Genomic DNA, 25,722 nt, shown 5'->3' on the forward strand with positions numbered 1-25,722 from the left:
GTTTTGATTTGTATGATGGATGGGATGCTCTGTTTTTTGATTGATATGGATCAGATGCTCTCTTTGTTCAATTATATGCATTTTACGTGGCCCTATGGAGGGGAGGTGATTCAGATTATGTGAGGAATGTTAATGTTCACATTTTATTTGTAATGATAGTGGTGATATTTTGAGTTTGGTTTTGGCAGTGTAAAATTTACATGTACGCATATACTTTGTATGTTTATTTTATTTTATGTTTTGATTTATGTGGTGATACAAGTGTTTGTTTGGTGAGTTTTTGATGTTTGCTTAATGAGGCTCTGTGTGGGCGAGACAATTCAGAGTATATGTAACAATGTGAATATTCACATCTTGTTAATATGAAGTTATGGAGGGTTGCTTGCATGTTGTGTACTGTGACCTCATTCTGGTGGTGTCATTTTGATATTGTAAAATGTTTTATGTTGTGTAAAGATGGTGGTGATAGTTTTCATTATGGATTTAGTAGTTGAACTGTACGCATAGACATTTAATTTTGTACAATGTGAATTTTCATATAGTTTGGATTATTATATGTGTTGTTGTTTGTATGGTTGTAATGTGGTTGTTGACTGTTGTAGTATTGTGTTTTTACAGGAGATGGATACCTTTATGATGTTGGTGTGCACATATGTTTGCAGTACAACTGTAACAAATGTTTCCCGCGCATTGTGTTATTTGCGTTTGGTGGAGTGTTTGTGTGAAAAAATGGGATGAGTTGTCTGCTTGTTCTATTTCATTATTCTGTCAGCTACTTGGAATTAATAGGTGTGATTTGAACAATGAGGAAGAATTTCAAAACATGTTATTGTTTGCTAAATCAATGAGGGTACAACATGTAGAGGTTGTCATTGAGTTGAAAAGTGATATTGGTCAATCGAGTAGCTCTAGGTCGCTACGTGTGGAAGGTGAGGAATAAATTGATGCACTCTGGAGATTTTGTCACCATAAAGAGAAGGTGTTGTTGTCAGCCCCTTGGGCAAATGGTATTATGCATGTGGGACAACGGTTTGTTGGAGGTGCACAAGAATTTCATGATGTTTTATGTAAGTATGCAATCCAATGTGGGTTTCAGTTTACGTATGTCAAGAACGAGACAACAAAGGTTACTGCGGTGTGTGCGATGCGCGAGGAGAGAGGTTGCTTGTGGGCTATACATTGTAGAGCACAACGAGCAAATGGTTTTTTCTACATCAAAAGGTTCAATGATGTGCATAATTGTGGTACAGATGTCCAAACATCGATGGATCCGAGAGTTAGTTCTGATTTGGTGTCGAGTACTATATTTGAAATTATAAGGGACGAACCGTTGACTCGACCATGTGAGGTGGTGACTATTTTGAAGAGGGATTATGGGATAGATGTGAGTTACCACGTGGTATGGTTGGGCGTGGAGAAAGTAAAGGTTGTTATTTATGGAGATCACTCATTATTGTTTGACCAGTTGCAGTGGTATTCGAATGCTGTGATGCGTTACAATCCGGAGAGTTATGTTAATATTGACTATGACCCGAGTAGTCAACAGTTTTGTCTTTTTTTTTTGTATCATTCGTTGCGTGTATTTCTGGGTACAATTCTTGTCGGTCTTTATTATTATTGGATGAAACATTCCTCAAAGGAAAGTACAAAGGTCAGCTACTTGTGGTAACAGCGAAAGATGGAAACAATAGTTAGTATTTTTTTAGCTGTGTATCTATATAAATATTCACATTGAGTGACATAGTGTGGATATATGACAAACCATTACACAGTGTAAACATTCACATGACCTGTTTGCTTTATAGTGCTTTTGTAAACTACTTATGTTACTATTCACATTGGAATATTGTGAATAGTTGTTTAATGGTGTTGTGTTGTAGGTTTATTTCCTGTTGCATTTGCGATTTTTGATTCAGAGACCACGGGCAATTGGTCGTGGTTCTTGCACGAACTTGGGAAGGTTGTTGATGGTAAGCGTCAAATTACTTTTATTTCGGACCGTAATCTTGGTCTATTAGAAGCGATGCCGAAGGTGTTCCCATTGGCTAACCACGGTTATTGCTTACAACACTTGAAAAACAATTTGAGAGACCGGATAAAGGGAATTGATAATGGACTTAGGGACCACCTTGTTAGTAGTTTGGGTGACTGTGCTTACGAGCCAACTATGGTAAGGTTCCATGAAAAGCTTGAGAAATTAAAAGAGGAGGGTAAGCAACGAGCACATAGTTTTCTCAAAGAGTTGGCACCTGAGCACTGGGCGAATTCATACTTCAAGTAATAGCAGTTTCCTAATGTATTTCATTTGTCAAGTTTAGAATGGTAGCGATGTGAAATTTCAGTTATGTTTTGTGACGATGTGAAATTTCATATTCAGTTTTGAAGAAATTTAATTCAATATTGTACAATGTTTGTGATGTTGTGCAGGGGCATCCCTTATGGAGAGATAACATCCAATGCGGTAGAGCCATTTAATAATTGGATTAAAGAAGCACATAATCTTCCTATCACTCAACGGTGGACACAATTTGTACTCAGTTGATACGGCAAATGTCTGCACAGCGTGACCAAGCAAACAAGTGGAATGAACTTATTTGTCCTACATTCGAAACAATGCTTCTCGATTCGTTCAATGGCAGCAGGTCTTGGCAGGTGAGCAAAGCCAATGAGGATGTGTTTGAGATTCATTTTATACCATCTGTTACAGTTGATATTGCAAGGCGTAAGTGTTCTCGCTTCAAATGGCAAATCAACGGATTCTCATGTGACCATGCTGTTATTGCTATTTAGAAGAGCCGTTATAATCTCAATGATTGTGTGGAACATTACTTTCATGTAGAGACGTATCGTGCAATCTATTCGGGTGCCATATTACCTATACCGTCGGTGGAAAAGTCGCATTTTGATCCCACAAACTTCACCATATACCCACCATCTATGAAAAGACCACCCGACAGGCCGAAAAAGAATAGAATCCCATCAAGGGGTGAGAAACTGAAGCAAATAAGGTACAGGAGATGTGATAAGTTTGGGAAGCCACAATCAGAAATCATACAAGGAGCAGATATAGGATGTACATTTTTTCATTTCAACATTGTATTTTACATGGGATTCTTATATTGATTTGTGAAATAAGATTGTGTTATGTTTGCAAATATTGTGTTACAATAAGATTACGTTGTGTTGGCAAACATAATACTGCATTGGCAAACCCAATAATGTATTAGCATTTGATTTGTGTTTTTTCTTTTTTTTTGGTAGCAAACTGACATTTTTGTTGGTGTGTTAAGGATGAATACATGATGTGAACATTTACACTTGTATAAGATAATCACATTAGGTAAATACTTGCACATGAGTTGAACCTTTTAACATTATTGTGGTGTGAATATTCATATTCTTGTTACCATTGACAGCATCAAAGTAGATGACATGAATATTTATATCACTGTAACTATTCACATTATCAAATCAAAAGATGTGAATATTCAAATATGTATTACGAAATGTAATTATAAGTGTTTTTTGTTAGCAAAAATAAGATGTTCTTGTGTATATTATGATGCATGCATGGGTGTGGTGTGAATATTGACATCGTTGCTGCCATTCACATCATCAGAAGTTACGATATGAATATTCACATTATCGGAATATTCACATCATCAAATTATTTACTGTCAATATTGACTCATGTGTTAAAAAATATCATATTCACACTTGTCATATTCTGTTACAATAACACTTTAAGTAATATTCACATCCATGTAGTAGAGCTTTAAACATAAGAATGTGTATGATCCTTCCATGACGTAGAAATTCACATCATGTCGTGTGTCAAAAAAAAAAAAAAATACAATCTTAATGTGAATGATCAACACAAAATAGGCCTCAAAATGCATATACATATATTGAATGAAAAATAGCAGTACAAACAGTGATATAAAATTGATTTACAATCAAGCTAGTCTGCTCCAATATGTCAAATCTATTGATACTAAATCGTCTTAAATGTGGATAATAGTTTTGGATAACAGTTATAGGTGGACACCCCCACCTATAGGTTTTCATATTGCACTGTCTTTCTGTGATTCATAAAAAGGTGTACTAATGAGTCTCTTATTTGATACCATTCAAAGAGATTAAGGCTGTCAACAATTTTCTTACGGTATACATGCGCCCTCATGATGTAATACACTGCGGGCTCGCAATCCATATTGAAAATGCAAAGTTGTTATTGTTAGATTTTGAAATTTAGGTGTGTATAATGATTGTGGAAGATGTGCACAAATTGATTTGAGGCTTACGATTCGGATGCTTGTTGAGGACAGACATCTACTGATATGATTGGTCGCAATGAATTTTGGCCTGATAATTTGGTCCATAATGGTGATGATGGTCTGATGTTGCGCACCACTGCCTCGATGTAGTCCTTTTACCATGGGAGGGAACAATGAAATTTCATAGTAGGCACAAAGCAACATGGTGCATACGTCCAAGTTCAAATATTACACATCATGACAAGTATTATATATGTCAGCCATTTACGACTATTTGTACTTTGTCAATATATGGGTCATGTATGCCAGGTCTTGGTCATAGAGAGTTATAATGCCGTCATAGATTGTCTTTGACGTCATAGACAATAATTGTCCAGTGGAAATCGTGGTAAGTATCTCTGGCCTTGATAGTCATTAATATGTACATCAATTAGTTTATTTCTCTTATGGGGGTACTTATGCATGACTTTCTGCACATAATGGGCATACAATGATGTACCAAGTATTTATATCAATGTTCATTGTGAGTGATATAAATGTTCACATCTGTTAATTTGTCAAGCAGCCCTATAATATACTACAGATGTGAATGTTCACACCTGTTAACTTCTCAATTAGTCATATAATGTTGTTGTTAACAGTCACATCTGTCTAGCATTTAAGTCAATAATCTAAGCATATAATGTTCAGATGAACATTCACATCTATTCAACATGCAAATCAAATACTGTTCATGTGAACATTCTTATCAACATCAAACATAAATAAACCAATAGTCTAGTTGTTACCAAACATGTGCTTGTAAAGATGAATGCCAAATCCTCCAAAGTTGGGTTGACCAGCTCTTATAGTTCAAGTAGTATTTCACCATATGCATCTATCACCTACACAAACAGAAGGGTGGCAGTACATTATTTCTAGTGTCTTTACAGCGTGGGTGTGTGTGTATGTTTTGTACACATTTATGAGTGCCATACATTGTTGTGTATTGATTCTTCCTTGATGATGTGTATGATGTCATCAAAATACACGTTTCTAGACTTTGAGTCCCCTCGCCACACAAGCAACCTGTGCATTGTGATTACGGAAAATGTGCATGTTAACATTGCACAATTATAAAATGATTTAATCTATTAAGTATAAATGTGAAGCTTAATATCATTACAAAAATAAATTCAATCTCAATACGTTTAATCACTTACTCATCATCGTCGTTCTTGAGCAAATTTTGGACCTTCTGCTTGTTGAGTTTGCTCATGTTGGCCCAAACCTTCAGTATGTTAACTTCTTGTATTTTGTTGGGTGCTTTATTTGTCTAAATCTTGTACAATGTGGACTGCATGGGATTGTTCTTCAGCTCCCTTTCTCCCTTTCTTTTGGCCAGGCAAGTCGGGGTATTGAAAATTATCCAAGCGGTGCTCTCTCCTTAACTTCTACTTGATGCTCTTTCCCCTAGATGGTGGGCTGAGAATGCCTTTCAGTGCTGCAATGAGATGCTTCTTAAGGCTGTTATGAACCATTTGTGCTTTGACTTGGTGATGATGTGGACGAACTGATCATCATAAATGTGACGCCCCAAAATTTAAGGACATCATAATGAGATTTAGAACTTAAAATCAACATTGCCACCAATATTACTAACATCCATTAATTAACAACCCAGAATTTAAAGTTGTTACATTACAACTTAGTCTTAGTACATAAAAGAAATAACACAAATATAAAAAGAAAACTAGAGAAAAACTTGAAATTTTAGAAAATAGTTCATGGAACTTGGCACTCTTCAAGCTAACCAAGGTTGAATGTCACCTTGCAAGGCCTCAGTATTCCTTTCGGTTTCTTCGATGCCTGGTATAAAATGCCAAGGCAACGGAAATGCCAATGAGCAACGAGCTCAATAAGATACTACAACCCAAAAATGACCACCCTAATAATAATACTCACAATTAATGAATAATGTGTAGTAACAGAATAACAAGTAGCATTTAGTAAGCATAACATGAATGTTATCAGTTGAAATAATAATAATAGATAATAATAAATTAATAAAAAAAAATGAACGGAAGCAGTATTTCATCATAAGGAATATGTCCACATTTCTTTTTAAAATTATCATAGATTTAGTTTATCAGATAAATTTAAGTAACTCTCGCGGAGCACTATTTCCACTCAACTGTTAAGCAATGGCCACGGGCAATTTTGACTCCCCCTTGGTCAAATATTCAAATGTTACTTATTATAACTACCAATGATACCCACGCACCAGGTTACACACCCGAGTCGTGACATCATGATCTGCCCTAAGGGAACGGTCTACATTGTGACACCCGCACCACCAACCTTATATCACCTACACCGATGAGAGTCGAAATACCTTCCCGTGCTATGTTAAGGTTCGCAACTCACTTGCGTAAGATTCTAAACCGGGCTTACCCTATTACTTTTAAACTTTAATGCATTGGTTCAATCTCGTATTTCTTTACTTGTTGAGATATTCACAATAATTCAAAATTTAATTACCAATAATGTTATACTAACTCATCAAAATTACCAACATAAAATATTACACATGTCACACAATAATAAATAAATGTACAAAATTTAAATAAACAATTTATTTAAACCATGGTATGAAATAATAATGTAGATACCAAAAGAAGAAATAAATAGTCACACACATGCATGGATTTTAATCTACAAGATTAGACTAGCACTATATTAAATTTTGGTCCAAATAAACAATTGAAGAGATAATTTTTTATTCCTCCTTAATCTGTCCAATTTTTTTTTTTTTCAGAATGTATATCTCGCAATTAAAATTATAAATAAATTACTTATATAACTCTAAAATTCATATAAATCTACAGAATACTCAATAAACATGTTATGGTCATTTTTTAGAAAGAATTTTCCAAAAATAAATTATAAATAATTCTAAAAAATTCCAAGAAAGTTTATGACACAGATTTATTACATTTTCTTAAATTAATTCCACACTAAAATTTATAAATCAATTCCATAATCTAAAAATTTATTATAAAACTAGACTTCTCAAACTTCATCTTTTGTTTAGAAATTACCAGATTTAGTTTAATATAGAATTTTTAATGAATTTTCAAACATATAGTAAATCTGTCTTGCAGCTCCAGATATAACTGAAAATTTGTATAAATTCGTAAAAAACTCAATAATTGTTGAAAAATTTTGGAAATGAACTAGACATCATTATCAACAACTTTTTAGAGGAATCGTATCAAAATTTTGAGTATAAAATTGTAAAAAAATTCATATAACAGATCAACAGATGTAAAGGCCAAAAAGAAATCTTCAATCCTCCCTTTAATGGTATAAACTACACATGCAAGCCTATTTCCACAATAATACTATGACTTTAAGACTATCAATATCTTCAAATATTTGATATACACATCACAAAATTTATATACAACTATAAATAAATTTTTATCTATAATTTTTGCTAGGAACACAATCTAAAGTTTTAACCTTAAAAAAATGACTGGTTTAAGAAGGTTTTCTTACTTAATAGTAGGATTGAAATGGGTGATGAAATGGTAGAAATATTTAACTTCCTTAACCTCCATCTCTTCTTCTCCTTCTACTGCTTAGCTGAATTCTTTTTCATTCTTTTTTTTCCTCACTCATCCAGAGGAGCAAGCATGCATATGTATGAATAAATTCAAGCTGAGCCTTCCCCCACCTCTCTTTCTCTCTCTCTCTCTCTTCATTCTAAGTAGTCACGTTCCCTCAATTCCGAGAGGATAATGAGCTCTTCTTCCCTATATTAACATGCAAACAACCATGTGGCAAAGTTGCCAACGAAATTTGCAAAAGTTTTGTTTTGTTTTTTTTATTTTTGTTTTGTTTTATATATATATATATATAATTGTGTATTTGTGTGGGTTGCTAAAAATTGATACATTAAGATTTTTAACTAAGGTATTTAGTAAGAATAATTATCATGTTGAATCCTAATTAAAATAATTTATAAATAATAAATATTGAATACCCACAAAATTATTATTCTTAATAATGTCTTTGTTAGTGATTAAATTGGGTTAATTTAAAACTAACTTTTATACTAATATATATTTTAGATAGACTCTGGATAAAATTTATTTATTTATTTATTTTCTTTTAAGAATAATTAAATGCGGGTTTTCATAGTAAAGGTCTTGAAGAATCGTTTTTTCGCATTGTAGGTTAACAACCAATTTTGCCAACCGCTGAATTTCTTTATCCTTCTGCTCCATGCAATTCTTGATCTCCATGTCCACATTGGATGGGCTCGATTGGTCGAATAATTTGGCTTTAAGTGCAGCGATCACCCTTGCGCTCAACTCCCATGATTCTTCCAACCGTTTGTATTTTGCTTCCCATTATCGTACGAGACCCCAAGCTTTTTGGTTTTCTTTTATAAGTACCTCCACAATGTTCGGTTCACTTGGTTGTGCTACGATGATACCTCTCTCAGCATTGGGGTTGTTAAAGTTGGTGTTGATGTCATCTTTAACATCATTTAGGTCAATTGCATCGCTAGAGATTCCATCATTGGTGTTGATGTCTTTCCTTTTATCGTCGTTGCTTTCATCTTGCTTTGGTGATGTACTCGACAAAACCTCATGTTGGGCTCCACATTCAAATTGGTACAATGGTACATCTTTGTTTCTGATGGGGATGCGATCAGCTCGCCGCCATATACCTGGAGTTGGAAACATTATGTTGGTTACATAGTTCCTTGTCTCAGTATGTGAATGTGCACAACATTTTTGGTTGTATTTTTACCTCATTTAAACCAAGCTTTGCCAAAGATATGGACTTCATGTTGGTATGTAAGCCTGTGAGGTCCCATTTCACACACCGTGGAATGACATTAGGTTTGCGGGGTTGTAAGATGGTTGTGTGCTCACACAACCAGTACTGAAACAAATAACAAACATCAATGTTGATTTCAGTATATTTAACACAACCGTGAATATTCATATCAATAAGCACTATTGTCAATGTTCAAATAAGCAACACACTGATGTGAATGTTTACACCAGTGTCTACTAATGTGACTTTTTCTATTAATAAACAGTGATGTGAATGTTCACATCATTGATGTCAACTTCCATATCATTGTCTAGTAATGTATGTTCCACATTTGTTTTGGTGTTAACATGAGCAAAACACTGGTGTCAATGTTTACATCAGTACACATTGATGTTAAAATTCATAACATTCCACAATGTCGTGAACATTCACATCGGTGTGTACTTATGCTAACCTTGCTACCAGTGTGTACCGATGTGTGTGTCACATTTGTTTTACTGAAAACATGAGTGGACAAACCCCATGAATGTTCATATTAAATATAGAATAAGATTTATGGGATTTACCATTAACAACATAACACATCCGGTAATTCGTCCTGGTTTTTCCTATTTTTGGCCCACTGACCCCATCAAGGTTGCCCGGATGCTCTCAGCCCAATCATACTTGATCATATTGTCTAATGGGTCCATGTTTGAATAGAATGCCCATCCAATTGTTTCTCCAGACGTGGAAAAGAACAGTTTCACGCATGCATACATGCAAACTAATATTACAACCTCTTCATTGTCTTATTTCTTTGTGCCCTTTAATGCTTCGTTTAAAATTTCACGTATTTTTGCTACACTTAATCGATTGACATCCTTGCACGTTCGGTGTATGATGTTGGCCGTTGGTTTTGCACTATAAGAGAGGTCCATTAGCTTTGTGCCGCAGTCCACCCTAAAAATAAGTGATACATCACTTTTAAAAATCTGAATGCTCTTGTCCCCGATGTAAAACCTCCCACTAGATGGCTTGAATGTCTGCACTATACATACAATGACATCATCGTATTTCATGCAATGGTTGAGGTCGACTTCATTACTGATCAAACAATCAAATAAGAGCCAAAATGGTGTTTTCCTAAGGCATTTCAATTGACCATTTGTAAATTTTGTAGCCTTCAATAGTTTCACCAATCCAGTGATATTAGACCGGTAGTTGACTTTTTTCATGTTCACTTGTTCGGGACTAGCCGTTTGATCTGGTTTGCCTTTGACATGGAATCCCTTTCTCTTTCTTTTGCCATCAAATCTATGGGGAAGACCTGTTTGTTCAAATACAAACAAATTTAATATTATTGTTCACAAATGAATAGTGATAATAAGTGTAAATTATTATATGCCATGTGAATAATGGGATGATGATGGTGAAATAGTATGTGAATAGTTGGTGTAAATGTTCACATGAAGCGGTGATAGCACATGACAAATCAACATTGACATAAAGAGGTGAGAACAGTCACATATTACAACAACAAACCTACAAGAACAAAACATTATGTAAATGCCTGTGATGGTTACGGTCTTGTGTTGTTAATATTGTCATCAGTTTGGAGTCATTGCCAATATGTAACAATCTGATGTAACTATTGACATTATGTATAATGGAATTCATATCGAACCAAAAGATGTTACAATGTGAAAATTAACATTATGTTCAGAATGTAATTATTGACATTATGTTCAGAATGTTACAATGTGAACATTAACGTTATGTTTTGAATATGAATATTGATATTATGTTCAGAATGTGCATATTGACATTTATGTCACTCAATAACAAGGGAAACAATTAATTGTTATTATTTAACATGCCTACAAGAATTCACATGTAACCAAAATAGGGTTGACAACCATCCAAAGTTTGAATGATGTGACCATGCCTGCATTGACCAAAACCATAATGTCAATATTTATATGAATACTGTACAACATAGGATAAAACAATAAAAATCAAATAAATTGTGTGAACATTCACATGGATCATATATCATGTCATTGGTTCATGTGTCTGAAAAATGAATAAAATTTTAGGAGTTCAATTCATTTGATCATAATCAATAATTCCAATAAGGATAACAACCAAAAAATGGAAGGAAAATAAAGATGAAATATGAAATAATAACATATTACAACTATTAAACTAACACGATGTATACACGATGTTAATCTTCACATCTTCACATTATATATTTGACTATGAATATTCACAGCCAAATATATGGTATGAATGTTACAATGTGAATATTAACATTATGTTCAGAATGTAAATATTAAAATTATGTTCAGAATGTTACAATGCGAATATTAACATTATGCTCATAATGTAATTATTGGCATTATGTTCAGAATGTTACAATGTAAATATTAACATTATGTTCAAAATGTTATTATTGACATTATGTTCAGAATGTGCATATTGACATTGATCTTAATCAATAACAAGTGAAACAATATGATGTTATTATTTACAACATACCTACAAGAATTCACATGTAACCAAAACAGGGTTGGCAACCATTCAAATTTTAGACTGTAATTATTTAATAACCATCAATAACCAACAACACAAACAAATCTGACATTAACACAAGGTAGGAGATAAGGAGTGTATTACAAAACAATAACACATGACAATTTGAGACAAACAAGTTATTACCAATATTTGACAATCTAATGTACGTATAATGGAATTCACATTGACTCAAAAGATGATTGATAACCATAATGTGAATATTGCCATTGATGTTCATAATGTGAATATTGTCATTGATGTCACAATGTGAATATTTACATCATATTCCATCAAATTTTTGGGTGGACATTGGGGGTTCTATGGACATCAACAATCAACAATACCAACATTGACGGAGGGAAAAAAATCAGAGAGTTCGTTACAAAATCACAACCACAAACAACATTAATAACAAATGAATGTAATATTCAACAAAAAAATCAATATCACCAAGATGGGCAAAGAGTGAAAAGAGGGAGTTTATTACAAAATCAAATCCAAAAACAACAATAATAATAGGGCAATGTAAATATATACATCGATGATTACATTATGTTATCATTAACTGAAAAACAGAGGGTGGAAAGGAATGCAAATTGTGCATTTGTTTCTTAATGTTATTCATATTCAACAAAAAAATCAACATCACCAAGATAGACAAAGAGTGAAAATAGGGATTTCATTACAAAATCAAATCCAAAAACAACAATAATAATAGGGCAATGTAAATATATACATTAGTAATTACATTATATTAACAAAGGGTGGAATGATGGTGCTTACTTTTGCTCCTCATTGTGGGTGGGTATGGAAATCGACGAACCACACTCAGTTGACCGACGGGAAACACGGAACAACGAACCACTATCCTTCTGATGTAAACCTTCGCAATGGTGAGATAAAGTGGAATACCAGTGCCTAACGATAGTGGACGGTAGAGGACGACGATGGTAAGGCGATATGAATCTAGGGTTACAATTTCGGAGTTTTTTGGGGCCAACGATGAGATTTTTATTGAGAAATCAATGTTTTGTGGAGTGAAAGAGATGGAATAGGAATGGTTTGTTTTTAGAATGAAGTATACGCGAGAGAAGTGGAGGGAGGGTACTTTGGTCTTACTACACTGAATGGACCTAATGGAATAATAAAAAATGATTTGGGTTTTATGATATAAAACTGTTAGGAATAGGATTTATGAAAAAAGCTCCCATTATAAATACATCTTTTATAGTTTGCTTAAAATATGAATTACTTCTTGTGATTCGAAAGGGTGTTTGGCAGAGCTTATAAGCTGCTTATTTCAGCTTTTAACTTAATTTAAGCTAAAAACTTGTGTTTGGTTCAGTTTAACTTGACCAACTTATAGCTTAAATGAAGCTAAATTTTAGCTCTTTTGAAAAGTTGGTCAAGGGTGCTTAAATATTTTAGCTTAAGGGCCCAGCTGGTATTGTAACAGCGCCCGCGTGGGAGGGGCCTCGCGCTACAGTTCGGACTCTCGATTTGTGTCACGGTTCTTAATCTGAACCAAAGAGTCCAAATCTGGCAAATCGTTTTGAGAAACAGATTTTTGAAAAAGTAGTGCCAAACATGGACTGCTTTGCCAGATACAGAGTCGCCACCTAAATATTTTTTATATGGGAGAATTTAGGAAACCCTGACTCGGTGCCGAAGGCCACATGTCCGTCATCACCGGAGTTGTCTCGGCTCGGGAGCTTGGGTACGATCGGGGAAGGTCAGCTATGAGCACCCCCTTTCGCCCGGTCCGAAGACCGGCCTCTACTAACCATGATATCCGTTTTTGAAAACTTTACGTGTTCTTATTCCATTTATTAGCCTAGAATTACTATGTTATGCGCACAGCAAACAAGTATAGACTAGATTGCCTAATTTGGAAATAAACATTGCATATCCGTTTGGTTTGAAAATGCTTTGGAATTTGCTACTCGCAAGTAGGCTAAAATACGGATTCCAACGAGTTTTTCCAACTCAAACAACCCAACCTTCACCCACAGGCATTCAAAACAGTTTAACACATAAGCATCTAGCCACATGTTAAGCATGCTGTCATGGCAACATTCACACTCATGCGATATGCTAAAGCGGGAATACTTACATAGTACTCCGTGCCAAAACAAAGAACTTGTTAGCAAACATGCATGATCCAAGTCCATGTTGAATGTCTAATGCATCGCATACAAAATGTCGCTAAGATAGGCTCGGCTATCCTAAACATGTCATGTGAAAATGCACAATTATCACGTATTCAGTTTGAAAATTGAAGTATTGATGCAATTAGCGTGATGTACCGAGCCTAATGCATGTAATACAAATGCATGGATGCACACATGCATAGCATAAGGTATGCTAAATTAGACGTGACCTAATACTAACCATCAAAGCAGGTAAGTAAAAGGGAAGAAAGAAGTGGGGATTGGAAGACATTCACACACCCACACACACTTATTACAGATTTGCCCTCGCTCGGAGGGACCGAATAAATGTTACAAATTAATTAACTACGCAAGCTAATTTAAATATTACAAATTAACTAATTTAATTAACAAATTAAATTAAATTAATTAAAGCAGGAAAGCGTCTCGGGAAACGCGCCACCATGCGCAAGCTGCCTCTGTTTTCCTCCCTTTCCTCCTCTGGAGGTTGCCAAAACCTCAGGACTACATCCTTGGACAGAGGGGATCACCACCGGCTAGATGAAACTTCCACCGGCAGTGTGGTATGGCCATCGGCACAAAATAGGGCCTGTCGGCAGAGAAAAATGTGCCGGTCGGCACATTACACTGCCGGTCGGCAGAGTATTCCTGCAGAACCTGCAACTCACAGCAACAGAGGGCAAAACAAGGCATGACAGCATATTTCAAGACATGTATGCACTAACCATGTCCCTTATCATTGTGATGACTCAAAGGGACATGTGCCTCGGTTCTCGGACCACCAATCACGCATTTCCTTGCATGATGGCCCAAGGAACCAAGTATGCAACTTTGGTTTCAAATGTATGCACACCAATCAAACAAATAAGGCCCAATTCCTATCACCAATTCAAGGAACAAGGCATGCATGCGAAATGCAATGCAACCTAGGCATACAAGCTAGGAATGCAACATGGCATGGCAATCAACTCATGCAAGCATACAAGCATGCATAGAGCAATGCAAATGGATGGCAAAGATGGACTTAAACATGAATTAGGCGACTCTAAAATAGGCCTAAAACAGTAGCCAAAAGTGCTAAAGAGTGAGAGCTAAATGGCATGCACACACACATGCTCATAAGGACCAACACTTAAGCATGAATCAAACAACATTCAAGCACACTTGAAAGAAGGAAACATGGACAAATTAGCATGCAACATGAGCCTTAAAATCATGTTATAAAATGATGCCAAATCAAATTATAAATCAAGTCAAGCATGCAACAAAAAGTCCAAGTGTTCAAGGCAAGTTGATAAGGCATTGAACTACACTTATCATGACCAAACATGGCATGCATTAAACAACTAAAAATAGATTTTTAGCTCATAACAAGGCCAAAGGACTCCTTAGATAGCATCTAAGTGGCCCAAATTCAAAGGCATGCAAAGGCACCAAAACATGGAACATTGCAAAACATGCTTTCAAAGCATTAAAGAGACATGCGAGGCAATCAAACAAGCATGGAAATGGGACTGAAATGACATATAGAATGATCCCAAATCACCAAAACAATGCAAAGATGGCATGCTACACATGCACATACTCAAAGCCAACAAGCCCAAATGCAAAGGAGCCTTATAATGCATGCTAAAATCGACCCAAACGACTATGGATAGATCTAAAACATGGCAAAATAAGCATATAACCTTCACAAATACAAGCCTAAAACATGCTCCAACAAAGGCTAACAACCTAGAACATGTTAAGGCACAAATAAGGCATTACATGGCAACTATGCTAAACATGCATAAGGTTCCAAAACCAACTTGAAATCATGTTATATCATGGATATATAAGCATGAAAAACAAATCAAACATGCTCAACACACACCCAAGCATAGGCTTCCTTAAGAGGCCAAAATATGTCCTTTTCAAGGACAACAAGGAGAGGGGGTGGCCCTCTCCTTCTTGGGACTTCAAAGCATCATCTTCACCACTGAAATCCCTCAAGATTTCAGTGGTGAAGAGACCTCAAGACCAAAATCCCGGAGCTAGCACAAAATGGCTCGAAATGAGGCCTTTTGAGGCCTAAGGGTGGTCAACAACCCTCAAACAACAAAACACTCTTAACAAACAATAAAGAGGGCCTAAAAACAGAACTTTTTTATGTTATACAATAAGCACAAAAACAGCTCTAAGATAGGTATAAAATCAATGCAAAAATGGGGAAAAAAAGGACTAGAATCTCACCCTTGAAGACCCCTTTGCAAATGATGCTCCAATGGCCTCCTTTGGCTCCAAACCAGTCAAGAAACTCAAGAACAAGCCCTTAGAACCCTAGTTTCAAGAGGAAGGTGAAACACTAGGTGTTTGTGTGCAATAGTAAGACACAAAGCACCTAGTGAACAAAAGAGAGGGAAAGAGAGATAGAGTGTGTATCTAACTCTAACCCTAGAACTCAAACCCTAACAATGGCTGTTCTTGCTCTCAAAAATATCCTAAGTCTCTAACCAAGCCTCTCCTTTTTTGCCTTAGAGAGAGCTTCTCTATAAGCCTCTTGTAAAGCTTATTCAACAAGCTTTGCAAGAGGGAGATCCCTCCATACACGTGTATGGAGGGGAGAAAAAGTTATACAGCTGTCCTAAAATATCTGCAAAAGCAGATGAACAGCAATCGGCCGGCAAAAAATGCCATCTTGGCCAAACAAAGTGCCGACCGGCACAAAAAAGTGCTGACCGGCAACAAATAGTGCCGACCGGCAAACTATTTTGCCGGTGGCAGCAAAAACCAGCCGGTGGCCTCTAGCCACTGCCGGTGATGGGTGGGGATGGTCTACAAGCCCTACCCTGCCCTTCCAAGGCAAAACACAAGTGTCCGGTGCAAAACCGGACACTGAACGGTCAAGTTCGGAGATTCTGAGGTAGGGCGCGAGAGCCAAAACCTCCGGGAACTCCAAACAAACACAAACAAGGATAATCACCGAGTGTTCAAGCGGTGACGTCCGAGTCTTGAGGACGGTCAAAAATGGGGTGTCTACAGGTATGGGGGGGTGAAATGACTTAAATACCCCTCCCAAACTTCATTATTTACGAAATTGCCACTATATATACCATTTGATCTCTCTTTCCCTAAATACTCTTGCCTCTCACACTTTTTTCTCCTATTCTTCTCTCTTCTAGTGACCGAGAAGAAGCTCTACCAAACACCCATGAAAATAGTCGTCGACTGCAGATCGTGCTTGTAGAACAGTTGTCTACCTCTCCAAGAACAATCGTCCTCTTGTTTTCCATTCACCTGCATCAAAATGGTAAGATTTCATGACTGTGAAGTTATATACATGTATGGACATCGATTAGGGTTTTGTTTTTAGTTATGTGAAATGGTGTACCAGTTGTGCGTGAGGTTTCTCTTCTCGTTCTCTCTCTCTCTCTCTCTTTCTTTCTTTCTCTCTCTCTTTCCCTTCTCTCTTTGATTACGGTGAAATGTCCCTCTTCTTCACTATGTGAATAGGGTTGAAAATGCCTCTCTCTTTTTCACTCTCTGATTAGGATTGAAAACCCCATTTTTACTGTGATCTGTTATTTATTTATTTAATCGTTAAATGTTTTTCAATTTTAAATGCATAAATTTGGTATAGGAGTAGGTAAAATTTGAGTTCAAAGAAGTTATATTCATTTCATGGGCATCGTTAATGTACTGGAGTATGTGAAATTTGGGTTGCAATGTGAGTGCTTAATTGTGTTTGTGAAACTAAAAATCAGTTTTCATATTTAGTTGCTTAATTGTGTTTGTTATTTAATTGTTACTTTCATCAAGAAAAACTAGTTTCATCACATTCATCACATTTCTTAATATAGAGAAATGTTATATAAATTAATAAAGCTTATAATTTTTTTAAATTGATATCTATCATATTAATGAAACAGGTCTGGTTTTACTTTCCAAATTGTTGTTTAAATTTGAAGTAGCATAAGTTATGATAGGAAACAGGTCTGGTTTCATTGAACTTTCTTTTAGCTTGATTATCTGTCTATTGAAATGAAGTTGTTCTTCATCTTGGAATAATCCTTTAAAATTACACTTTCTATTTCTTATGAAATCTTATTGGCCAACATATTATTTAGCTTATTCCCCTCTAGACATCCAAATGGACATTACATTCTTTAAATGAGGCATAGTAAAGTTTTCTATATGTAATTTTTTTAATTTAGTTATATTGTTACTGTTATTACTTTAATTATAATTATCCTGCTTTTTTGGTCCTTCAGCCTAAGAAGTGTGGTGACATGCTACCATGTATTAATGTTTGCCTGCCAAGGCTTTTCATTTTGTAAGGTTGTTTAGCATGTGATTAATGTCCTTTGTTCTCAATTTCTTTTGGGCTTCTATCAGTAATGAGTTATGAAATTCCAATAGATCCTTTTTTTATTTTTATTTTTATTTTAGTGGCATGTTCAAAAATCACATTTAGATCATGGAACAGATGGGTTTGGCTTTGTAAGTTTCTCTCTTTTAGTCTTGAGATTAAAAACCAAACATAGAATTAGATCCAGAAAATAAATGAATGGATAGTATTTTTTAAAAGTGGATTCTACAAATAAAGACCAAGTTGCCTTACGCCAAATGTTGAGCCAACTTGACAAGCATGCTACTCTTCTTCAACTTGGATGACAACTATTGAACTATCTGTGTGCTGACTCAGAGCTCCTATCTTCTTCTTAACATACCTATATCAATTCAAATACTTATACAGCAGGTCTTTATAATTCACAATTGAAGAACCAATTGGAATAATTTTCTACCTTCTTTTGGGAGAATACTCTTGAACCTCAAAGAGCAACACCTTTTGCTATATGTCTTTCTTTCTTTGCTGACTGTTCTTTAATTGCTAGTTAGATTTTTAGTCATGTGTTTTCTATGTCATGTTCTATGTTTAGCACTAAATTGAATCTTTTAACTTTATTAGTTGATAAATCGAAATTAACAACATGTAGCAAATGGGGAAAAAATTAGGTAAAAATTAATCTTGTAATACATAGTTGTACATATAATTTTATTACATAATTAGAAATAAATCTCTCATATGAAATGAGATCAGTGCACTTCAAATTTTTCTAGGAACAAATGGGTGCAAACGAATTGTCAATATGTTAGAAACATTTTATTCAATCAATACTTCTTGGGTGCAATGTATTTACAATTAACTTCTCAATCAATTTTAGAAGATTTGGATTCAATTCTTCCTAATTAATGCAGAGGCATGTTATCCTTTAGTAACTATTATTCTAGTGGTGAGACCTTTAACTTGAGGTATGAGGCTTTGAAATGTGATTGTGGGCTAAGAGCTGTCATAAGGGTTACCGAGTTCCCACCCGACCCTATCTAAGTGTGTACCAGGTCTATGTCCAACCTTCATTTGCTTAACACAAAGCTTAATAAAAAATTTATTTGATTTTGCATCCCAGTGAGCTTCAACAGATGGTACTTGACTTGATTTTCTCTTATTCTTCCTATTTTGAGATTGTGTTTCCTCTTGGATACTCATTCTATAAAAGAAAGAAAAAAAATTAAAACAAACTCATTCATCAGTGCTTGCATTACAACAGCTAGATCAGTACAAAATAACCATACATGGCAACTACGTTAACATTCATTGGGTACAAAGCTTAGTACAATAGTTCATGGTAAACTACATTAGCACAAAAACACCAAGTATCTCTAAACGGCACCTATCATCATTTGAAGAGTAATGCAACTGACATAACAATACAAATCGTGAGCAGACCAACAATAAGCTGCTTCATGAAAACATTGGATTGCTCAAGCATTTGGTTCTTCACTTTTAGTCCTGCAGTTTTAGAGTTTTGGGTTGTGTTAGGCGTGTTTCGAACAGGTTGGTTGAGCCTTAGTCTCATTCCTTGTCGCCCAGATTTTTGGTGGTACGCTCGAGCGGGTCTCCTTACGCTCGAGCGGGGTTTTCACAGTTCCAATATTTCGTGCCTCTGCAAAACTTCTGCAGGTTTGTTTTTCACGCTCGAGCGGGTTTCCTTACGCTCGAGCGAGTCGCGCTCATGCGGGTCTGTTGGCGCTCGAGCGAGGTGAGCATTGTCGGTGAAGGTACTGAGAGAGGAGAATCTACGCTCGAGCGGACTGGTTTTCGTGCTCGAGCGAGTGTGTTTTGTTTTTGTGTCTTGGAGCTCGAACGGGTTCAGTTTTTGTACTTGACGCTCGAGCGTCCTTTTCTCCGCTCGAGCGGGAGAGTCGTATATCAGTTGGCAGCTAGGCTATTTTAGATCATTTTTTACATCCTCTTTCTCGCTCTTACTTTTCTAAAACTCCATTGGAGAGCCTCTCTCACTAGAAACCCACCTTCTCTCTAGGGATTGATCTAGTTAGAGTATTCTCCTACCCTTTGGCCTTTACAAAAAGTGTGTTGATCATTGAGGGCTATATTTTGATCCGAGAAATTTGGTATTTGGAGCACTTCCGAGTTTAGCTCTTCTTCTCCTTGGGTTCTACATTTGAGGTAGGGATTTCCTTGTTCTTTTCCAGTACTTCGTCTATAGATAGACATGTGACAGTTTTGTATTGCATGAAAATCATATCCACGTTGGATTTGTTTGAAATCATGAGAAGGAACCTAGGGTTGGTTGTTTAAAAATGGTTATTTTATCATTGATGTTTGTTTTGGGCTAATTGGAGTGTAAATTAGCATGTTGTAGTTGAAAGAAGAAAAAGCCCCAAATTATATTTTGATTTGGTAAATTAAAATGGTGGGTAGTTAACCTATGTTGTAAATCCCTATTGTTAATGTGAGTTGGGTGAAGGTGTTAACGCCTAAGGGGTTAACCTTGGCTTTGGAATGGTTTTGAAATGAATGTAGTGGACGAATGTGAGTTATGGCTTTATTATCAACGGAATTGGTTTTGTAAAACAAAAGGAATGGAATTGGTTTTGTGGAAACAAAAGGGATGGAGTTGGTTTTGGTGAAAACAAAAGGAAATGGAATTTGTTTTATGAAATGAGAAAAATATCTTTGATATAAGTATAAAAATTGGATTGTTGTTTCTTGAGTGTTAAATACACACACGTGGGGGGTTGTATCTTTAACTACCGTGTTAGTGGTATTGTTGGGTTTGTGGTCTCATAGTAATTGAGTCTCTAATAGATGTACTAATACTTGCATCTAGAGGTTTTGTCCTTGGTCATCGGTGGAGGATGACATGGTTGTGTTGAATTGTCGTGTATGCATTATACCATTGTTGATTGAACATCGTATGTGATGAAGTGTTGAGATACATTATATATGTATACTTGCTCGGGAGGAGGTAATTATGTGTTCATATACTTTAACACATTGCTTGTATCTTGATGGTTTATGTATATGTGTTATACATGTTAGTTATGCCCTGTTATGTTTTGGTTGGTGGTGTTATACCTTGCGCTAAGAATCAGAGGTACCGTGACCTTCCAGCTAGCGCTTGGAGAACTGACTGCGCTGAGAATCTAAGGCACCATACCCTTCCAGCTAGCGCCTGGTAAACTGACATGTTGTTGTGAGAGGTGTATCTTTGGCTTACTACGCATATAGCTAGTAGAGCAAAGTTTTGTTGTTGATGTTTCAATGTGTCTGGGAATATCATGGATTGTGTTGGTTACGGTTTTGGAGGGCCGAGTTGCCTCATTGGTTTATCTTATGCATGTTGGTGAGTTGTTAGCTCCCTTTTTATAACGGTGCATGTATAGATTTGATTGTATCGGGAAGAAAACAAAATGTCATTTTTGTCTTTTGGAAATATGAAGGAGAACTGATATTTTAAAGAGATATATGTTTTGAAAAGGCATATCTGTGTATGTTTGGAAAATGGAAGAGAGTAGTGGGCTTAGTGAATTTATTTCCTAAGGTATTGTTAATGTTATGAAAGATTGGGAACGGGGGTTAATGAAAAAAAAAGAAAATTGAATCGCCTATGGCGTTGATTGAAATGGTTGTTTTCAAGAAAAGTTCATACTTATGTATATTTTGTATAAACTGTCACATTACTATTCTAGTATGAGATTGGGTATTCATGATCATAGCTATCTATAAGTTGTTATTGTTGAGGGCCATGTTGAGATCCCTACTGGACTATATGTTCATCCCACGTTGTTGAATCTTTTTCAGGTGTTGAGCTGAATGTGCTGCAAGATTTGGATCTTCTTATTTGTTGGCCACGAGGCCTCTCTTGTATTGGCGGAATGCCATATGTGTAAAAAGGTTGCACCCTTCTTCTTGATTCGTTAATGATGTAAGCCCAAGGGCAATTTATTTATTACACTCATGTTGTATTTACTTACATACGAATGAGAGCAATGTTATTCACTTCTACGAGTTGAATATACGAGTTTATTTCCGCATGTTATCTCTGAAAGGGAATTAAGTAAATGAAATTGGTAATACTTCGAGTAATAAAAAGTGGGGCGTGACATGCAGCCTCTATATTTTGATTTTGATCAGGCATTCTCTTGTTCCTCAGCCTCTCTACCATCATCACAAATTTTGGGGTACACCACCTCCAAAATTGACAATTTCTCTTCTTACAAATGAAATACAGTCTCCCTTTAGATGGCTTGTCAGAAATGTGATAACTAAGTTTAAAAGTATGACTGGAAAAGCATACCAACGAATACAAATGAAAAATCATTAGGATGTGTTGAAAAAAGATTGGCTTTTATGGAATAATCTGTTAAGGGGTGAAATGGGCTTAGGCCGTGATACATTGACTGGAGTTGTGTCTACATCTGATGAGTGATGAGCCAAGAAATTGGAGGTAAGTGAATTGCTTTGTCACTACCCAAACCCGCCCCTATAGGTTTAGTACTGTAACCAGTCAGTAATCTGTGATTACCAAGGGCTTGTTTAACAATAATGACAATATTACAATATAAAGGGGCTGGCGGAAGCCAATCAATAATAAGATAATGTCCAATGAGTTGTGTGGACCTGAATGGAAATAAACTTTCAAATACATAGCTATATCCATAACAATTCATGTTCGTAAGCACATACATATACAGGGCAAAATACAAGTTAGAAAATTAATCCCATTATCAAAAACAACATTTGCAATAGTCTTAAAACATTTTCTTCACTTAACATACTCAAAAAGGTTGAATTTGAACCACCTAAAATACCTCGACATGTGTTAGTTTGAAACCTCGCAACGAGGCACAATAATTGGCTTGACAAAACAAGGGTTCAGGTCGACGCCTCTAGCTTTGATCCGGCGTCTGGCCACCTACATATATATATATAATAAACTGTGAGCTAAAACCCAGTGAATAATAGATGTGTAAAGAGGTTAAGAATGATGTTCTTACTGTCTTTGAAACAATTGATTGTCAATAGAGCATTTTAAATCAGTATCGTTTTGTCAATCAATCGTTCAATTTAATCAATCATATTCATATAGGCCATACGTGGTACATCCAATAGCAACAATACAATAGGTCTTAATGACTGAACAATCAATTGGTGGCCATCAAACAATAACAATAGTTTCAAGATTTGGAACTAACAGAGATCTCTATAAAAATAGCGATATCAATAACAATAACACTAGCAATACGCTGTGGATGCCACGAATACATTTCAAAAGAGGATCGTTATTCAATCGATAGAAAGTAACTGTTTAGAAAGGATATAATTTATCATTCAGAAAATAAATACAATTTAAACATATTTTTACAACATTGTTACTCACAGTGAGCTTCTCGACACACGTACTATTGGTTCGGTATCCGACCTAAGCAAATAAAGTCAAGCATAACAACTCAATTACATTCGTATAGATAGTCAATCTTATCTTATTCGGTTATTACTTATTCAATAACTAATCGTCGTTACCAATCTAGTTCTAAATTTCATTTATTCAATCTAATGCACTTATGAGATGCAAATGATCACGAAAACATTTTAAAACCATGCAAACAGAGGCCCGGAAAGTGAAAAAGAGGAGCGGATAACAAACCGAGCCTGCCCAAAAGGGGCCGCACGTGCGGAGGTCTTGGTCGCACGTGCAGGACCGTCACGCACGTGTCTCCAGTACCTCCATATATTTCAATGTGTTCAGCAAAATTACCCTGTTTACTTGACGTGCGAGGCCCCAAGCCACACGTGCGGCAGTGTTTCAAAAACAATCCGAAAATTGTTATGTTTTTGGGTCCATCTCTGTCAACACCTAACTTCATTTTCATACATTACAAAGCCTATAAATTCTTCAAAAACACTTTGAATTTACATTTCCTAACCTCAAACAAAAATCATGAGTTTAAAACAACCTCAAATTGTCAACAAGAAATCAAACCTTCACTTAGTATGTATTTGCATAAAATATGCAAGTGTAAGCTTTTAAACTCAAACTTCCATGGAATTCCCTCTCAATTTGAAAAACCATACAAGAATGTAAATGGAGGAATTCAAATATCCATGAATGATGCCATGCATGCACCTATGTGAAGTTCATTTGGTCAATATTTTTCCATACCAAGACATGCATGTCCTAAACTCTTAATATCATGAGCAAACTTCTAATTACTTATAAATTTATTCTCAATTAAATTTGTATCTTGGAAGATGATGAGTGTATAATCTACCATTGCAAGAATTTGTAGGGAAACCTTACCTTAAGTTATCAAATGTTAATCAATTCAAGAGTTCTACAAGTTCTGCTTTTTCTCCACGAAGTGCACTCTTATCCCCTCTCTCTACGTGTATGTATATAGAAACTCCACTACTTCTCTTCTTTAGTCAATTGATGAGTATGATTTATTTTATTTTATTTCCATTAACTCTTATTCTTCAAGATTAACTTAGGCTAAATGATAAATCACACTAATCTAATGTAACTGAAATTCACTCAATTTAATTAAGCCTCGTCACCTTATAATTTTAATTACACTAAGTTAAATTATACTAAGGTGAATTAGGCTCTAATTCCTTTCCAATTACTTAATTCTAACTTGTTAAACTTAATGAATCAGACAGGTTTAATATTCACTCTAACCTATCTATTTACAATAACGCACTTCAAATAATCACATGGCATAACAATAACACTTCATAACCTATAATCATACAATTAGCAATAAGCACATAATCAATGTAATTAATTTGCTTAATTAAGGAGGCAGTTGTCACATTCTCTCTCCCTTAGGACGTTTGGTCCTCCAATCTTAATTACCTTCCTCCGGGAAGAAAATAGGATCAAGTGGGAATAGGTCCGGGTATCTTTTCTTCATATCATCCTCCCTTTCCCAAGTTGCATAAATTCCACTGTGATTTTGCCAATCTACCTTTACTAGCGGAATTTCTTTGTTTCTCAACCTCTTGATCCGCCAATTTACAATCTAAATGGACCTTTCTTTATACGTATAATTATCACTCAACACCACATAGGTAGGCCCAATAACATGAAAAGGATCCCGAAGATAATCCCGCAACATTAAGACATGAAAGACGTTATGGATATGTTCCATTTCAGGAGGGAGTGCGACCTGATATGCCACTGGATTAATCTTTTCAATGATTTCATACAGCCCAACACACCTCGATGCTAACTTGCCCTTAGTTCCAAAGCAAGTCTACCCTTTCATTGGTGTCACCTTAATAAAAACATGATCACCCACTTCATATTCCCTGTCTCGTCTTCAGACATCCGCATAGCTTTTCTGTCGGCTTTGTGCAGTTTTCAATCTTCGTTAAAGTAATTTCACATTTTCTGTCATTTCATATACAATCTCAGGTCCATCTCCAACTTCAGCCCAACAAATAGGAGACTGACATTTTCTGCCATATAATGCCTTGAAGGGCGCCATACCAATGCTTGAATAGAAACTGTTATTGTAGGGAAATTCAGCTA

At 35.7% G+C, this 25,722-nt stretch overlaps 1 protein-coding gene across 1 annotated transcript; it reads left to right on the plus strand.

Annotated features, from left to right (window-relative positions):
• Positions 1–456: 456 nt before the first annotated feature.
• On the plus strand, positions 457–3,427 carry LOC145796426 (uncharacterized). The gene is made up of 9 exons (XM_082881534.1): positions 457–497; positions 603–669; positions 773–929; positions 1,251–1,535; positions 1,881–2,277; positions 2,428–2,461; positions 2,563–2,722; positions 2,840–3,073; positions 3,417–3,427. The coding sequence occupies exons 1-9, from the start codon at positions 457–459 to the stop codon at positions 3,425–3,427; spliced, it is 1,386 nt and encodes a 461-aa protein (XP_082737660.1).
• Positions 3,428–25,722: the final 22,295 nt, after the last annotated feature.

Source organism: Camellia sinensis, chromosome 7 (genome assembly GCF_055761805.1).
Source record: "Camellia sinensis isolate YWXY chromosome 7, ASM5576180v1, whole genome shotgun sequence".
NCBI lineage: Eukaryota > Viridiplantae > Streptophyta > Magnoliopsida > Ericales > Theaceae > Camellia > Camellia sinensis.

What these genes read in the sequence shown, in the direction of transcription:
- LOC145796426 (XM_082881534.1), top strand. Translation starts at nt 457, where the DNA reads ATGGTGGTGATAGTTTTCATTATGGATTTAGTAGTTGAACT. An exon ending in ATGGATTTAGTAGTTGAACT is followed by an intron (nt 498 to 602) that starts GTACGCATAGAC and finishes TGACTGTTGTAG; the next exon opens with TATTGTGTTTTTACAGGAGA. An exon ending in TAATATTGACTATGACCCGA is followed by an intron (nt 1,536 to 1,880) that starts GTAGTCAACAGT and finishes GTTGTGTTGTAG; the next exon opens with GTTTATTTCCTGTTGCATTT.